We start from the raw sequence: 18,719 nt of genomic DNA, 5'->3' as shown, positions 1-18,719 counted from the left end.
TGAATTGTTTAATTGAACAGAAGTCCGAAATAGGTGGTGAAAATAAAGATGCCGATTGTGACTAATCCACTAATTGAAAAAAATAATCAATAAATTAGTCGACAACAAAAGTAATTGTTTGTTACAGCCCTACACTCAGTTCAAACACGCCCCCTTGAATGTGAGCGGACGGAGCCTCTTCACGGCTCGCTCAGTTCGTCTCTCTCCACTTCTTCCTCCTCGCTGACAGGAAGTTCGCTCTGAGCACCAAAACAAACAGCCGAGCCACAAAACTGCAGCGGTATGCGACACGCTGACTCTTGCTCAGGGTCTGTCTGATGGCCAGCGCAGGGAGAAACTTTTTTTTTTTTTTTAAATTCCACTCCACCCACCACAGTAAACATTTCATTTTCACACAGCGGATCTGATGGACTTCCAGCCCGGGAGCATTCTGATCTCCGGTCACGCCCCAAAGCGTGCAAAAACGGCTGGCTGGGAAACCGAGTCGTTTATCGAACCGAACGGCTCCCAGTACGGCAAACAAAGCCCCAAAGCTTTGTTTTGCTGTGAAAACGAGAGGAAAGGCTGAGCTATTTGCGAAAAATCACTGAATTACATCATCTGATATCGCACTCAAATACTCGCCGGACCTGCTGTCACTGGTTGCCAGTGCGTCTCAATACACAATCAGCCATCTTGGCAAACCGGAACGTATCAGTGACATTTTTTTGAAACACACAAGGGGGCCTTTTCCGCATTCTCGGTTGTAATGCAGTTTTGAAATGCTGCAAAATTCCTCCAGAATTTGCTCCTTGGCACAACCAAAGCTGGGTTGGGGGGGTGGGGCCAGGAGGCCCGGCCCTCGCTAGCTGCCAGGGCCATATTAATAACGTTGATCATGGGAATGGGACGAGCTTGCGAGTTATGAACGGTTCCTGAGCGAGAGGGTGGAGGAGAAGGAGGGAAGAAAAAAAAAAAAAAAAGAAACGTCCCGTAACCTCTGCGCTCGCTCACCCTGGGACTGACTGGAAGGCCTTCTCCTGCTCTGACTCCCTCCCACCACCCCTCCACTCAACCTCCCTCACCCTCACCCCCTCCCCCGATGGCCCGAGGCCGTGTTATTGAGTCGAGGAGCCAAATTGTTTCTCTTTTGTATTGCAAGACTCCATCCTGTCTGTGGGTCTCCAGCCCCCTAAACCACAGTTGGCAGCACAGTCAGCCTTTCTTGAGGAATGCGAGGGGCTTCTAATGGTTACACCCTCCGCTCGCTTGCGCGAGGGAGCGGGGGATCACACAGGGCCCTCTCTTTTTATTTTCCTCCTTTCTTTCTTCTTTCTTTCCTTCTTTCCGTCCTTCTTTCTTTCCAGACGCACATGCAACGCACACAAACTCGCTCGCAAACAAACATGTTGACCCAGGCGCTTAGAGGCTGCACATACTGTACCGCGGGGGCCGAGCCGGCCGGTCTGCGAGCGGCGGATTACGGCTGCTCCTCCTGTCCCCTTTGAACAGTAAGCCACCGCCGGAGAGGGGGGAGAAAAAAAGTTGATAGTGGGACGTTTCTCACCGCTAATATTGCCCACAAGTCATAATCTGGACCCAGACTGGCCGTCTGTGCTGCACGACCCTTTCAAGCGACAGTGGCTGAATGTCACATTCTCCCCTCGTCTGCTTCTATTCTTGGATTTTTCGTCCTTGTAAAATTCTCACAAGGTTGCAAAAATTCCCTTTGGCCAATGTGTGCAAATGGGCTTTGTAGGAATTTGGAATTTTTATACAGAGCACAGTTTCGCAGACGCAGTTCTGACCCACAAACCTCACCTACATGAATGAACACAAAGATCTTGCCACTTGAACTTACACTGATGCTGACAGTGATGATAAATAAAGTTTACGTTCCATATTGGCATATTTATTTACTTGACCGTTTCCTCGCAGTGATTTGTGTCTCCTGTCTGTCCCCAGAAGTGATGAAACTCCATCCGTTGCTTCTTTTTGCGAGCTGCACTGTTGAAGTCTTTTAATTGTGTGCCCTTTGTGTGACGTCACAAAGGGCAACAATATCTCACCAATTCCTGTCCTTGGGTGGGTAATTAATGGAGTAGCGCTGCCAAACTGAAATGCCTGGGATAAACAAACGCAAAGATCTAAATAAATGGCAGTCGTCTGGAATTTAAATACCCTTCATTTACTTTGTGGCGAACATGCATTGCTCAAAAAATATTTCTTTACTTCTTTCGCTCCCCCCCACTTTTAAGCAAGTGTCAAGAGTTTTAGCAGGAGGTTGTAAACATGGGGCTAATTAATCCAGGAAAGGGCTGCTCCACTAGAATCCAGCCCGAACAAAGCAGAGGACTGAAAATCTAACGGTCCCCTTCAAACGTCGGGCAACGTTGACGTCCGGACGCATTTTGACATGTTTACCCACAATCCACTCTGTCGTATGGACGCAATTCTTTGCCAGCTTGCATGTACAAATAATGACATTAATGTTGTTTCATTGAAAATTGAGTGACATAAATAGTGGAGCCTCGACTGGCTGGCTGGCTGGCTGGCTGGCCAGCCAGGCCGGCCGGCCTGCTGAGTGGCTTAATGAGAACCACTTGGCCAACCCGAAGAACTCCGGCATTCCCAAATATCATCCGACTCTCCTTTGCATCGGATATTCCACATGGGACCGCGTTTCTCATGCTCACAACCGCTGCAACATGCCCTAGCAATTCAGAGATCACACGCTAATGCCTACTTGTCCCCAATTACACCAAACACTGCCGGGCTCGGCCGCTGCCCTTTGAAAGGGATCTGCTTTGTATTAAATGTATTTACACTTGAAAACATCTCCAGAGAGGGTGAAGGGCCGCGCGGCCTCGCCGGCACAAGGCGGCGGCGGCGGCGATGTGCAGAATACTAATCGGGGCTCCGCCGAGTTTGATGGCGCCGTTTGATGTTGCACGTCGAGGCCGAAGCCCGGAGAGATGCAGAGGGCTCTGACCCCCCGCCCCACCTCCTCCATCACACACAGACACACAGCCCTCGCCCTTCACTGGCTCTGTGCTCTGCGGAGGAGACGGAGACAGAGTTTACATTCTCGTCCTGTGGATGGTTTCATTGTTTGCCCGACTGCGTCAGACACATTAGCGTCTATTGTCCTTTCCTCTTGTGAAATGAAGTGGCATTTCTGGCTTCTTTCTCTCTATATCTATCTCTCTATCTTTTTTCTTTTTTTTTCACCCCATAATACCACCTTGTGCGAAACTGTGGCCCAGTGGCTGAGTGCATGAAAACCGCCTGGAATGTGGAATGAGGCATTTGTGAAACTGACACTGAATTTGGGTTGAGAAAAAAAAGAAATCTGTTGCTCTTCACACTTTATCCCTGCTGGAAGTGTCGTGCACTTCTCCTCTCTTCTCTACTTCTGATCTTATATGAGGTTAATGAATCTCACCGTGAGCTGGATCACTGTCATACATACAAATTCAGTGTGCAGAACCTAATGGTATTATTCAAACATTGGTCCCAGAAAGGCAGCAGAAGAAAACACAAATTTTTGGATACTTTGTCTGTCTTTAAAAAAAAGAAAAAAAAACATCTTCGGAAAGACCTTGAGTTGATTGAGTTAATTACCGGTTTGCATGTAGGAGACTGGAACTTCACTGTTGTTTTGCAGTTTGATCTGACTGTTGTATTTAACTTTAATTTAGTTCATGTGCAGGTTTGGATTGAGTCTGTGTTGCAATGACTTTTCTGGCTGATGATGACAAAAAAAAATATGATAACATTAGGATCTTAATTCACACCCTGTTTATGGATAAAACAAGTATTTACCTGTTTATTTCTTTTATATTTAGATGTAGAAGATGATATATTTTATGGAGGTGCTCATATATATATATATATATATATATATACTTGATAATATACTTGAAAAATGTCTCATCAGAGGGTGAAAAAAAAGGCCTTGCTCTCACCAGCAGCTGGTTATTTGCATGCAACAGGATGGTTCCAACACCCTGTCAGGAATATTCTAATGTATTTCTTTTTTTTTTATTCTGTTTGCATGGTACACATTACACCAGTGTAGCTACAGCAGAAAACCATCTTAGCGCAGCGCGAAAGAAACTCGACTCTGCCTTCAAGCCTCTTTGCGCTCTTGCCCGTCTTGTCATCGTCCCTCTCTTTTATGTTGATGAATCAAAAATCTCTCACCCCCCCTCCCCCCTAAACACACACACACACACACACACATCCACACCCACACAGATGTACGTAGGTATGCCGGTATGAAATTGATTTTAATTTTTCCTTGCGCCGTGCTGACAATGAACAGATGTGCGATCCTCTCTGCCCATGCTAATGTACAGGAATCACGCATGTGCTGCGCCGGGATTCGGGCGGGTTGACGAGCAGCCCTGGAGGAAACATTAGAAGAAACAATATTCTCGTCAATGTTTGATCGCCAAGGACTCACTAAATTAGCCCTGTGATGCTTAAATGTGCGTGTAATGGGCTTTTTGCTTCGGTAACCCATTAAATCTCCGTGAGCTGCCTGCCAGCGTTTTGACGCTGACGGATGCTTTAAAAGAAAACACGCTCCATACAAAGAAACAATCACAGGTCAAAACAAAAAGTCTGGTCGCGCTGATTGAGCGCATGAGTCGACAATTAACTGCCGTGTTTAAGAAAAAGAAAAAAAAAATCCTGCCGGAAAATGGAGCCAAACACGCACAAACCTCTGTCAAATTGTTGTTGCGTGTCATGAAAAAGTGACATAGCAACTGGTGGGCTGGAGTGTGTCAAGCCCTCTTCCTGCTGCACAAAACGAAAATGGAAAAGCAAACTGCTGTTCGCCCTCCGTCCTTCAGAGAGCATTTCCTCCTTGAGAAACCACAGAACTTCTTACTTTTTTTTTTATTTTCCGCTCATTCAAAAACAGCTCGTATTCGTATTTACTGTCCTATTTGCACTTTGATCTTGCAACTTTTCAACTACGGCTCCGCTGTGTTCTTTTCATTTAACAGAGGGCCCAGGCCGATGAGCTGGATGGCATCATGAAGCATGTCAAAGCGTCCAAAGACAAGGCCGATGCCAAACCACTGGACAAACCCGAGCAGTAAGAGCAACGTCCACGCTACAGTCATGGGGGATCACTCCGTGGATGTTGCACAATAAACAACTTTTTTTTTTTTTTTTGCCTTTGGCAGGTTTCTGTTCCAGCTCTCCCAAATCCCCAACTTCTCCGAACGCGTCTTCTGCATCCTGTTCCAGTCAACCTTCCAGGAGTGCATTGCCTCCATCCTGCGGAAAGTGGAAATCCTTCAAAGAGTGTGCAAGGTAGGCCGCTGCACCCGGAACGTGACTCGGACGAACCGCCTGCAGGCCTCCGCTTTACTGTCCTGTCATCTTCCATCACATCATGGTGCAGCTCTGCAGTCCAACACTGACGATGCACTTCAGCCATACTGCAATATCGCAGTGCAATTATTTCATTTTATTTCATTTTTGTAAATACAAGCTGCGATTCCATTACCGCTAGAATCGCGCAAAACCTAAATATCGCATTTAGAACTGGTCATGGAAACACTTAAACTTCGAAAAATCCCTAAAATGTTGCTAAAAGGTTTTGACGCTCTGATGAGGCGGTTTTTCAGACGCATTGATATTGAGGTATATCGCACAAGTGTCATGGAAACACTTTTTCGCATTTACACGTCACTGGATGTGACGTACTGGGGTCACGTGACCAGTTCACTTCAAATAGCTGCTCCAAAACGCAAAATGTTTTGTACCTCCATCCTCCTCAACGTGAAATTTTGTAAATATCGCTTTTATTTTGCAAAAAAATGGAATAGAAACGCAGCTGCAGAGTGTTTTATGTCTTTTATTTTCCATATGTTATTTTTTTTTTTAACTCATTCATGAGTGCTATATTTCTATTGCATGTATATTTCTATTTTTTTCTTTCCGTGTGAAAGCCGTGAGACCCCTCAAAACGTCGTTCCACTTGCACGATGACAATTAAAGGTCTTGAATCTTGAATCTCTCACTCCTCTGTGCGCTGCGTGCACCCAGACTCTGCAGGCCAGCCAGTCCGTGCTGCAGGTGCTCGGGCTGGTGCTGGCCTTCGGCAACTTCATGAACGGCGGCAACCGCTCTCGGGGGCAGGCCGACGGCTTCTCCTTGGACATCCTGCCCAAACTGAAGGACGTCAAGAGCAGCGTGAGTTCGCCGTGCGAAGCGCCAAGTGATATGCCGTTGCTTGTTGTAGATGGGGCATAGACTTATCTGTCCTTGCTATAAAAAATTTGGCCTTATTCCGTGGATGATGTGTGGAGAAAGAGGAAGGGAAAAAAGAGGGAGAAAATGAAGCAGTGACTGTAAATATTGATTTAGTTTTCCACTTGTCTTATCTGCGTCCCTGAGCTCACCGTCCAAAGGGAGCTTCAGCCCAAACATGAGGGCCAGAGGAGAAGAAGCGCCTCTGTTTACTGCTCCTATTCAATATCATAAAGGGCTCAGTGTGCCCTCGGTGCGACCATATAAGGGCGCAGTGGCGTGGTGTTTTTGTGCTGGTGGACCAAGTAAGGTATCCATAAAGAAAGAACATCAAACTTTCCACCAAGTCTGAGTTATGACAGCCAGCCCGGCTCGCTTGTTTTGTTGTCCCGCCCGTCCCCGCGTCTTGATTTATCCTACGGCCTCCGCCGCCTCTGCTCTTGTTTGCCTTGCACAAATGAAAACGTCCTGCTCAGAAATGATTAAATTAATAAGTAAAAGGGACTTGGGTTTATTTATTTTCATCCCCCCTCCTCCTCTGCTGTCTTTCAGGATAACTCCCAGAGTCTTTTGTCCTACACTGTTGCTTACTATCTAAGGCACTTTGATGAGGTATGTTTTGGTTCCTGTTTATTTGAATCACTTTTCTGTTTTAGTTCTGATTTTGCTTAGAAATCCTTCCAGAGCCTTTTCTTTTCATCTCCCCTCTTGCCAGAGGATACCGTGGCTTATCCTTTATCAAATTATTTATTTTTTCTTTCCGCATTTATGGGGCAGAAACAAATCTCTCTCCTCCTCCTCTTTCTCCTCCTCCTCCTCCTCCCCATGGCCCTCTTCTTCTTTTCTTTTTCTTTCCTTTTTCTAATTCGCCCTCTGTCTCTCACTCTTCGTCTGCCGCTCCGCTTTGGTCTGGGTTCATTCAAACCTGCAGTCTGCTCGTTGGCACAGCATCCAAAGGAGCGCTAGTGTAAATAATTAGGTTTCTCCAGATGAGATGAACTCAGTGGAGTGCCGCTCGCCAAAATCAACCTGCATGACACGGCCGCGGCGCTCGTAATGGGCCCCGGTAGTGCGTCTGACGGAGGGAGTTGTAATGTACTTTCTGCACCTCTCCTAATGGCCTTTTATCTGCCGCCGTTTCTGCCGTATCTGCTGCAGGATGTTTGGACTGCTGATAAGTATACACGGGTCTCCAAAGACATTTATTCCAATCGCGTCTGTGTACAGAACGAGCTGTAGAGGCCCACAGCTATTTGAGAAAGATTGACTTTGACATTCATGTGTGATTTTTTTTTTTTTTTCTTTTTCTTTCTTTCTTCTTACTGTGTGTGTGTGTGTGTGTGTGTGTGTGTGTGTGTGTGTGTGTGTGTGTGTGTGTGTGTGTGTGTGTGTGTGTGTGTGTGTGTGTGTGTGTGTGTGTGTGTGTGTGTGTGTGTGTGTGTGTGTGACCAGGATGCTGGCAGGGAGACGTGCGTCTACCCCCTGCCGGAGCCCCAGGACCTTTTTCAAGCCTCCCAGATGAAGTTTGACGACTTTCAAAGAGACCTGCGCAAGCTGAGGAAAGACCTCAATGGTATTGTCAACAGCATTTCAAAACCTCGCACTAAAGGAGCGCCTGGCCCAGCCAAACACATTATGTCAGGTCGAATATAGTGGATTTTTCTCCCGGTGACGTGCGCGGGGCAATAAATTTTAGAATCCGCCGATACGTCCACGCGCACGACGACGAGGAACCTCTTTTCTTTTTCTCTCCCGTGTGTAGATCTTAGAGGCGGATCAGCGCAGAGATTGCATCTGTTTGTCATACAGACGGGCTAAGCAGAAGCAGATGTGACTTGTCAGATGTGGACTCCTGTTGGACCCCGGTGCGCCTTCACTGTCCTCATGTAACGGAGATCAAAATATAGGCAGGGCAAGGTCGGCGATCTTTACTACCTGCGCCGGCTCAGAGTGGCCGACGTGGCCGCCGGTCAGTGAGCGAAGCATCGGGCAGAATTCTAACTTAAATTAAATATATGGATAGCGTGCATGGAATGCCGGATTTGTTGAGAATCAATGAGAAGCGCGGAAATGGGATTATGCCCGACACGTCGGCCCAATTATTGGCGTGCTGGGAATCCTGATGAACGGAAACACTGCCGTTCATCACTCGCTGAGTTTCCATTACAGTTTTTCGCAAAATAGATTCGATTTTTGGTGTTTCCATTGAATGGTGTGAAGCGCATATGTGGAAAAAAGTGGTTCCATGACATTTTTGTGATGTACCTCTCTGGCGATGCGTCTGAAAAACCACCTCGCGAGAGCGTCAAAACCTTCTAGCCATATTGGAGAGGTTTTTTGAAGTTTAGGTGTTTCCATTACCAGTTTTTATTGCGATATTTCGTTTTTGCGCAATTGCAGGTGTAATGGAAACGCAGTTCCTGTCTCAACTCACTTAGCGCTGCAACACTTTCCAGCCAGCGACGAGCCCACAGAACTGAGCCTCCTATCGAGGAGGACACAAGTTTGCTCGATCTTCAACCCCCACACCCCCCTCCACCCCCACCCCCTCACACACACTCCATCCAAAGCCCTTTCCAGCTCAGCCCACCGTCCTGTTTTATGCACCTTTGCTGCAAAACCAATCAGGATCCTCGTCCACGTTGCCAGATATTGTTTCCCCTCCGCTCTGTGTTTACTCTCCGGGCTGTCCATTATTCTCCATTTCGTAAAGATGGAGGTCGCTCAGCGGGGGAAATGGACTCGCCTCGCACGCGGCGGTGACACAAGCATAAATACATCATCGCTCGCTCTACCTGCCGAGGTCCTCGTTACGGCGGCGGCGGCGGCGGGCCGGCTGAGCGCTCTAGCAGACTCGTTGGCTCCCGACGACAGTTCCCACTGGGTGGGTGGGGGTGGGGGTGGGGGGTTCCGATGGGGAGGCGGTGCTGAAATGGCCTTGGCCCACTGGAAGGACAGCAGTCGGCAGCCAGCAGCGCGGGGAGAGAGAGAGAGAGAGAGAGAGAGAGAGAGCTCTCCTCTCCCAGTACCTTCTTCAGCTTTAGGTGCCATATGTTCCATGAATTAGCGCTCGCCCAGCTCTGACCCCCACCGTCCCCCGTCCCCACCACTGCCCGCCTCACGGCTTTGTGGCCTTCGGTCCGGCCCTGTACGTGCGCCGCGGTCGCTAATCGAGCGTGACGACGGCAGCGACACTAACGGCTCCTGCAGCAGCCGAGGCGCCTGATTTGCCGTTTATGAGCAGCAGGACCCCAGACTACAAGATGGCGGCCCACTCATTTCAATGAAGCCGCTCACCCAGCGCCTGCGCCAAAAAAGTTTTTGACTTTCCCATTAATAGAGCATGCCGAGTAGAGTCACTTCCCATCATGCCTCTGTAACTCACGTGATCTATTTGGCCAATCGGAACGATTCTGGAGAAGGTCAGTTACGAACACGTCAGGACGCGGCCGATCAGAACGAGACACAGCAGCACGACTAAAAGATCATAACTGAAAAAATCTACAATAGAAAGAATAGATATGAAGTCTTCCTGCCCGCTGTTTTAAAGGCGTTTATTTTTGTATTGCAGTCGATGAGAAAAATGCTTTTTGGGCCCCTGGGATTATTTTTGCTGCAGTCCCTCAAGTGGCCACTGGGAAAAATCGGCATGCCGCCATATTGCCAGTACAGTATCCAGTTCTTACAATACATCCTTGTTTATGAGTCACAGTGTCGGTCTTATGCCGTCATCTAGTCAGCAGCAATGCAGCAGTGGCATTGCAAACTCAACCCGGACGAAGTGAACTGTGTGGTTTGCACTCGAAGGGCAAATTGTTTGATCAGATATTTAACGCCGCCCTCGAGGTCGAGGCTTGCGGGTCGCAGGCTGAAGGTTGCGTCACTTTTTTTTGTCACTTTCGCAGCAACAAAAAAAAAAAAGGTTCTGCAAACCTCACTGAAACCGAGGCTATTATTTGTTTGTTTATTTAATCGTGTATTTGCTTCTGCTGGCACAAAGAGTAACTGGACCAGACTGGCTGTTTGTCATTAGGGAAACTCGCTGCTGCTGCTGCTGCTGCTGCTGCTGTAAGGGCAGTGTTTCTCATTCACTTCCAGTCGGATCCCCTGCAGTAAATAAAGTCGGGAGTCCAGGCACTGTTTTGCTCCATGTAATGCCTCTTGTCCAATCAAAAGGCTTTTTTTTGCATTAGTTTTTTTGGACCTTGAGGGATCCAACATTATCTATTAGCTGTGTTTACATCCCTGTCCCTTAGGTTCAGTTTCATTCTCCGGGTTCTTTAAATCAAGGATGATGACGTATAATATCACATGTGTATATACATTCACACATATCTCAAAACAGCTGAGCCAAACGTCAACATAAATGTTGCCTTTTTCTTTTCTCCTCCATTCCTTCGCGAAACAGTCCGAGTCTTTCGCCTTAACCGTTTCACACAAAGTGCGCTTGCTGGTTACTCTTGACCCCGAACAACCTTGCAGTGTTCTGACTGTTCTGAATGTGTTCCGTCACGATCGCTTCCCCCCTCCGTTTCAGCATGCTCGGCCGAGACGGAGAAGGTTCGCAAGCTGTCCTCGGAAGAGAACCTGCAGCCTTTCAAGGACAAAATGGATGAATTTCTGAGCCAAGGTGAGAACTTTTGTTTTAATCGAACCGAAGAAAACTAAAGAAGTTTGTGAGCAAAAACTGCTCCACTGTCGTCGTGAGTTTTAATAGTTTTACCGCTATGAAAGTATGAACTCCATCCTCAATGCAGTGACATGAAATGAAATTGACCAGCATGTACGGAGAGTTCTGATCTTTGTTCATGAGTGAGGTAGCACAACTTAACAAAAAGGCAAACATTTATATCCTTTATTGTTATGAAGTATTTGGTTTGCAAGCCTCTGCTGTCCAAACTCCCTTTGATGCAGATTTCCAAAGTCATAACTCTTCGTTGATTGTGAAAGCTTTCTGTTCTCGTGCTGCTTTGGCAAATTCTCTCATTTATTTCTCCTCAGTAGAGTTCACTCCAGGCAGTTTCTATAGGAACCGCTGTTTACGCCTGGGCGTGCTGAATAATAACAGCAATTGTTTCAAGCGTGCTTATCAGATTTGATTGATCATGACTGCGTATAGTTGCAAGATCTTCTTTTTTTATTGTTATTATCTTGAATCTCCACCTCGTGCCACAGAGTGCAGCCTGCTCTGACTGCAGGCAGAAAAATCCGTTACGACCGGAGGTGAACCTGTCATGTGGACGGCGGCGGAGAGAAGACACAGACGCTGCGAAAGAAAAGATTTTCTTTTCAGAACCATGACGTGTTTTTGTCGTCCGCTTTCCTCGAGATAAAGACCTTTAATTGCGCTGCAGCAATTTCCTTTTGACTTCCTTTCACTTCACTGAGACTGTCCAGTCTGTTTGTGGTTTTGGCTCAACGCTAATATTAACATGCTAACGTGCTGAAAAGGATACCGAAGGCATAGTTATGTCGGTATCAAAAATAGGTGTCAGTTCGGTTCGCTGACTTCAAGAGGATCACATTCGAGATGAAAGATACATTTTATCTGCTTTTTATTTTTTGCCGTTTGAAATATTTATAACATAGTCAAATATCTGGTTTATTTAATTCATAAATCTGGTACATAATCTGGTATAAAAACAGGTTGGGTGAAAAAAGACCCTTCACGGTTGTTGTTTTTTTTTCCAGAAGTGGCGATGCTCTTCATAGTCTTTGAAGGAATCATGCCTTGAAAAATATCAAACCAAGCGATGCCACTTCTTGGTTGAATATGTGAATATGTGAAAATGTTAAAAGGCGACACCACAAATGCTCGGATGGTTCTTCTGCAGCCGCGTTTGGCCCCGGAGTCAAACGGTTCTCCGTGGTCTGATATCTATATCCCAATAATATTTAGATACTCTGGTCCACTTCAAAGGTGCAAGATGAAGGCTTGTTTTAACATCAGCAGCCAAAAGTCCCTTTTCTTCCCCCCCCCCCTTTTCTTTTCTGTCCATTTTATTAAAGCGCCGTGTCAAGTTGGACCCTTCGACATCCAGTTGACTGTGACCAATCATCATGAAGAAGGACTCGGCTCACGGGCTCCTTCCACCTCCTCCTCCTCCTCCACCTCCTTCTTCTTCTCCTTCCAACTGCTTTTGTATTCAGATGAGGGTCTAATATGTAGCACATGTTCCTGCCTGGTAATGCTCGCTGTCCATTTTAAAGGAAGTCTGCAGATGAAAGCATCTCTCCCATTTCCATCTCTCTGCGTGTTTGAGAAGAAATATGGGAGCTCTCTCTTTGATGCAAATGACGTGGTGACCCCCCCACCACCACCACCCCCCTCTTACTCAACCCCCACCCCTCAGCCCCCCACGGCCCCCTCCGACACCCCCCCACCCACCACCACCACCCTCCTGAATGTAAGCACCGTAACATGGACACAACTCAGAAAGGCTCCAGACGGAATTCTTGGGGTTCCTTTCGCTTGGACGTTGAGAAGGGGGGGGGGGGTTGGTGGGAGGAGGGTGCAAGGGGGGGGCACAACCAAAAAGTCTTATTTTTGTTTCTTGTGTAATTTCTAAAAAAAAAAAAAAAAAAAAAGGAGCCTGAGGGGCTTAAAGCTGTTTCTGGCTCCACAGTTTGAGTCGCCCCTGTTTATTTTCTGACCATGAAACCAACCACACAGTAACAGTGGGAGCGGACCCGTCGGAGCTGGGCTGTTTGGTCTAACTCACCCCGCCCCGGCTCGCCTCGCCGCGCCACGCCGATTCTCATGCACGCAAAAGAGGCCTTTGATGGTGTCGCCGCTCTGACGCGCCGATTTGCCTCTTTGACGGCCGTCGAGATCGGCGGCGCTGATACGCGGTGGCGGCGGCAGCGGCGGGGAGCAGCACCGCACGTTGACAGACGTGTGTAAAAAAAACAAAAAAAAAAAAAACGTGTTCGTTGAGGATTTTTAGGTGTCGACCAAAAGCCCCCGACCGACTGATTTGGGTCTTGAGAAAAGTTTCAAACTTCCAAGTTGCACACGGCCGCTCCTCCCGACTGCTGCTTTTATCGTGAAGCTGCATCGCAAGAAAGCTCTCGCTCTCGCTGCGGCGCTTGCGATTGTTGCCCCAGATTGATTTAACACCGGTCCCCGGCGGGGTTCGTAGCGGACCCACATCTTTTAGATGTGGCTCTGGCTTCAATTACATGTGAGCAATCAGATATTCCCCGGGACGAGAGCGGAGCGCCGCAGTGGGTGCCAGGAAAGATCCGCCGCTCCTATCTCGCCGCCGCGTCCCGGACTCGCTGATCGCTGCGTCGCTTTAGGCCGCGCGGCGCTGCAGGTAATTTGGCTTTGAGGGGGTCCGCAGGAGGATTTCATGACCGGCTTTTCTCTCTTTTTTTTTTTTTTTGATGCATGTCACGGCAGCTTAAAGAGCGCAATGATAAGAAGAACAGCTGCTCCGGCTGGACGACTATTTGGATAGATTTGAAAAAGGGCCGGTGGTGCTGAAACTTGAGCAGCAGGCAGGGACTTCTAGCAGCATTTGTCTGAGCGACTGGGGGTCTGATGCTTCCACACCCAAACTTGGAACACGGACCGAGTGTCCTCCCCCCCCCCGCAGCTTCCCCTCATTCCCCTGACAAAAAAAAATGTTGTGGCTCCCCGGGAATCAAAAACAAACCCAAAAAAAAAAGCTATCGCGATTATCCGATTCTCCCTGCGCTCTCTCACACGCGCACGGTCATCCGTCACCGTCCGAGGTGGCGCTGCACAAAGAAGCGCTTGTCCCGCGCCGCCGTGCGAGCTTCATTTGTCAGTTGTGCAACGGAGGAAAAAAAAGCCCAGCGCTCGATAAGCCGGTGGCACAGCGCTGAACCTTGAAGATGACTGATTTTGAGTGATGGTGACACGCGGAATCCTCCCATTATACAACTTCCTTTCTGTAGGTGAAAGGTGTTTTTTTTTTTTTTTCCTTCGCCCCCTCCGACGTTTGCAGGGAAATCCTGCGTCAGTGCTCATCCTAATGCCGTCGTCTGCTCTTTTTTTTTTTTCTTCTTCTTTTCTTTTGCAGCCAGGAGTGAGCTGGAGACGCAGGAGAAGCAGCTGGCGGACACTCAGAAGACGTAAGAGGCCTCCTCGTCTTCAAACGGCTTCTTCACCTCAAAGCTAAACACATGTCACCTAAAGGTTTCCTGAGGGAGGAAGACGACCATCTCTCACAGGCCGGGGGGGGTGGAGATGTGCTGTCTGTTTTTTCTTTTTCTTTTTTTTCTTTTTTTTTTTAGCACCGTTTTGCGACGTCATCGCCGGCAAACGATGGTTCCGTTTTTGCGAGAAAACACCGTTTGTTTTACTTTAGAGTGATTATTTTTTTAATCGCGATTCATTTCAGAATCTTCATAGTTACCTGCGATTAATCGCGGTTTCAATTGGATGTGTAAAATTGCTACTTTGCATTTCAAGTATTTCTTACCAGATATCGGCCAGATGGGCCGACTACGGGTTAGTGAAATGGACAAAAAGGCGAAATGCGATTTAAAAATGCGTTGTGGATTGTATTTAACTAATAGCGATTAATGCGTTAACGCTGACAGCCCTAGTTTTCAGGCAGTATGTTGAGCTTATACCAATATCAAAATCGTATGTAAAATTTTACACGCTCGACCTTTTCAAAATATCGCAATTAATCGACGACCGTGGCCTCGGCTACAGGCGCACGCAGGTCGACGCCAGGTGTCGACACTCGGGGCTCCAGGTTCTGTCAGGAGGTCCCCCCTCTCCCCCACCACCGCCACCACCACCCGCCCTGTCGGCCGGCCGGCTCGGTGTCTGCGTTGTTTATCTAAGCGGAGCGAGAGTAGACAGCCTCGGCTCCAGGCTTCTGTTTCTACTGGCTGTGGAATGCGTTCCTATAGCTCCTCCAAACAAAGAGAGCGCGGCCTGTCCGCCGTATTGATCCACTGCGAGCGGCCGCCCAGCTCCAAACTTTCACATGTGTCATTTCCGCTCAGCCGTTAGCGCTCCGTTAGCGCTCGTACCCCCCCAATCTGTCTCCGTGTCAGGGCCAAACCCCTTTACACATACACACACACACACGTGCGCACACACACACATCTGTGCTTACGTCTCGTCGACGGGCGCGCGTGTGCGCCTGTGTACACAAAGTTCCAGCAGAGTGTGCACAGCGGGAGGGGAAGAGTGACAAGGTTAAACACTCAATATGAGATGCGCAAGCGGCTCATTTACGACCAGGAGCTCGTCTGTCACCGGAGACGGTTTGCACGTTCTCGCACGAGGACGTTCGTCACCGCGTTTGTTCTTTTAACGGCGTTCCTTTCGGAGTCGAACCAGAGTCGATATGAACTCTCACGTTTTGCTGCTGTGCTCTCCTCTCCAGGTTCTCGGAGCTGAGCGTGTCCTTCTCCGTCAAACCCAAGGCGGGAGAGAAGGAGGTCTCGCCCAACACCCTCTTCTCGCTTTGGCACGAGTTTTCGACCGATTTCAAAGAGCAGTGGAAGAGGCACAATAAGCTGATGTTGCAGGAACGGTGAGATTTTTTTTATTATTCCTTTTCAGGTTGTCTTACACCCCCAGTCTGATTGTTGAACGCTTTGACTTCATGTCCTACAAATCAAGCCCTGCACCGATATCCAACTCTTTTCTCCCGCCTCGCCCTCAAGCTCTTTTTTTTTTGGAAACCTGCTGACCTTTTCAAATGTCATTATAGATGCACCGATGTTCCCGATATTTTCCCAAGCGTAGATTCCCAACCCATTAATAACTTTGAGTACATCTCGTGTTCTCCTGAGATCATATCGCGCTCATTTAAATTCATGAGGGGAAAAGAGGTTAAATGACCCGAGTCTTTGTCTTCACCCCGGTAATGAAAAGAACACACGCAGCATCCAGTTAGCTTCCAGTGGTTCGATGCACACGCAGATACTGCCGCATATGTCAACAGAAAGCAAATTGGTCCATTATGCCAAATGAAGATTGAACGGTGATATGTGTTTTTGCGAGAGAAGAAACATGCCACGAGCTTTGCTCAGTCAGTAGGAAAATATTTTCCTTTTTCAAAAAATGAATAGCATTAACTCTTTGCCCTTTTGCCGGCGGCCACCAGCCCGACTCCGCTCTCTCCTGCCGGTTTACCTTTCCGACCGAGATATGAATCATCACCTGGGCCGTATGCGAACATGCAGACTTGTGGCGCTGGTAATCACGCAGGGGAGCGAGGCCAAGAGTTCTGCATGCGATGCTATAAATGGTCAACATGCCGATCAGATGATGCAGGACCGAACCAGAGTTGGTGCTCGATGGTAACCTGATACTCCAGATGGAATATTTCTCAAAACCCACTGAACCCAGTCGAGATAAGTTTGGCTAATGTTCGCCTGCTGGAACTTCAAGCGCAGATTCACGCTCATCCGTCTTACCAAACTCCTGCAGAAAGCATTTCAGTCAGTCTTGAATGTTACCAGTCACCAATTTAGCTCCCTTTTTTTTAGTAGGAAGAAGTGCTAAAACGTCAAGAGGAAAGCCAGAAAGAAAATACAGGAAGTGACTGCAAGCCTTCCAGGTTTGGCCCCGCCCCTACAAAATGTCCGCGGCTCTTTTACCAGATGGAAATGTTAGCACCTAGTGTGCCAGGCTACATCTGGGAGAGAGTCCTTTCAAAGGGGGAAAGAGATTGGATTGAACTTTAGTCGATCACATTAAATTCAGGCTACTTTGTTTTGTCTGTGCCTCCTGTTAGCTTGAGTAGCAACACGACACGTTTCCAACCCGTAGAGGCTTGCAGTGCACAGCTTTGTTTTGCTGAACTCCGGCCACAGGGAGTCAACAACAGTAGAAAAAAAGCCTTTAGTGCCACATGTGGTTTAGTTTCAGGAGGAAACACCATCCAGTTCTGATAAAACTTCACTGCAGCCATGGTGCAGCAGCATCGTGCTCGTAGCCGCTGCCTTTTTCCTCCAAGGAGGCTGAATGGTCACGTCAGAGTCCAGCTGGAGAAAATGATTCCGGCTGTGTGTTTTTTAAGATGGATGTGCAAGAAGAACGCAGAGCTAAAAAATCTCAGCAATCCAGCTGCCTTTCCAGTTTGGAAGGATGACTGTGCGCCCGCTCCACTCGACTAAAGTTTGGAACATCTGAACTGGATTTTTTCTTTTTTTTTCTGTTCCTCGCTAAAGTGAAAAAGTGAATTTGACATCTGATATCGTGTGTAAAGACGGATGCTTAGGTGTTTTTTTTTGTTTTTTGTTTTTTTTTTTCCAGGGTGAAGAAGGCTGAGGAGTGCTTCAAACAGGCCCGGGAGAAATCCTCTTATAATGTGAAGCCCAAACATGCAACTGGAATCGTACGTACTCGCCTCCTGTCCCAGCTTTGATTTGTATCCCCTCAGAACACTTTAAAGGCTTCAGCACTGGCGCTCGCACTGTCATCTCTAGAATACGGCCAGACGATCCGGCCAACTGCAAATAACTCAACCGTTTTCTCCCCCCCTCTCTCTCCTCTCCTCCTTCTTCTTCTCCTTCCTCCTGCTTCACAGAAAGCAAAGCTGGGCCAAAAGATCTGAGGCGGAGAACGGAAAATGATCATCAGCGAGCCTTTTTTTTTTTTTTTTTTGCACAAGCACTGTTTGAACAATCTGACAATGGCTCATCAGTCATTTTTACAACATTTCCCCACTTCCAGTATTCGTCCTCAGCCGATGGAGGACCTGTGGTTTATTATGGGATGGAGGGGGCAGAGGCAGGGTGGATCTAGTGTGGATTGGTGTCGTTGCGTCGTGTTTTTTTTAATTTTTTTTATTCGAGTCGCCCTTTGATAGCTCTTGCATAATCAAGTGAAATATTAAAAACAAAAGACGTGATTTAGCAGTGATTATGACACTGGGCTTACGACGCCCTGCCAGGAAATGACCACTGGAGTCTGAAATGTGTTGTGATAATTTCTCCACGCGTTCCAGCGATTTTCCTCCCCTGACCGGAGTTTACCGGGAAGCCTTCCTCTTTAAAATACCGTCAGTGTTTGCGAGGAATTTTTTTCTACAATAACCTTTATATATCTTTGTCTGGCCAGGCTGCAAGTGCCTTATTGCACACTGTTGTAGTACAGAGCATCGTTTCTGAGACATATCATATGACGCGTGTTATTAAACGCCCTCCACGACATACATGAGCTGTACGTGGACTCACACGTGAGCAGTTAGCTTCCCTCCAGCCGCCCTCACCATCCTGACCGCCGGTCCGTTTCTCCTCCGGTACGACTCGTCTCTTGTCATGCACTCGCTCTTGCCTTTCCCACAGCACGCGTGAGTGTTGTATACGAAATCATGTTGTGTGATGTTTGCGTGCAATACCCTCAGTGTTCGACCGTGGAAAAAAAAAAATATTAATATATATTTATTGAATAAAAGAAGTTACTTTGTTTTTAAACTCTGCTGTTGTTAATCTGGTCTATCTGAGCTCCATTCACTCTGGGA

At 47.7% G+C, this 18,719-nt stretch overlaps 1 protein-coding gene across 2 annotated transcripts in view; it reads left to right on the top strand.

Annotated features, from left to right (window-relative positions):
• fmn2a (formin 2a) overlaps window positions 1-18,672 on the top strand; it is a 37,623-nt gene extending 18,951 nt beyond the window's left edge. The window contains exons 8-17 of one of the 2 annotated variants that reach the window (XM_076038399.1): window positions 4,998-5,089; window positions 5,181-5,310; window positions 6,049-6,195; window positions 6,805-6,864; window positions 7,705-7,825; window positions 10,790-10,882; window positions 14,304-14,355; window positions 15,630-15,779; window positions 17,510-17,591; window positions 17,784-18,672. In XM_076038399.1, the coding sequence (XP_075894514.1) occupies window positions 4,998-5,089; window positions 5,181-5,310; window positions 6,049-6,195; window positions 6,805-6,864; window positions 7,705-7,825; window positions 10,790-10,882; window positions 14,304-14,355; window positions 15,630-15,779; window positions 17,510-17,591; window positions 17,784-17,810 (954 nt within the window). In that variant the 3' untranslated portion in view covers window positions 17,811-18,672. The remainder of the gene's footprint in view (window positions 1-4,997; window positions 5,090-5,180; window positions 5,311-6,048; window positions 6,196-6,804; window positions 6,865-7,704; window positions 7,826-10,789; window positions 10,883-14,303; window positions 14,356-15,629; window positions 15,780-17,509; window positions 17,592-17,783) is intronic. The other variant, XM_076038400.1, reaches the window with a different exon arrangement.
• Window positions 18,673-18,719: the final 47 nt, after the last annotated feature.

This window comes from Nelusetta ayraudi, unplaced genomic scaffold (assembly GCF_046127955.1).
Source record: "Nelusetta ayraudi isolate G7.1 ecotype Tasmania unplaced genomic scaffold, CSIRO-AGI_Nayr_v1 ptg000056l, whole genome shotgun sequence".
Lineage (NCBI taxonomy): Eukaryota > Metazoa > Chordata > Actinopteri > Tetraodontiformes > Monacanthidae > Nelusetta > Nelusetta ayraudi.
The sequence above is the reverse complement of the archived record's forward strand: the minus strand, read 5'-3'. Positions and strand labels throughout refer to the sequence as shown.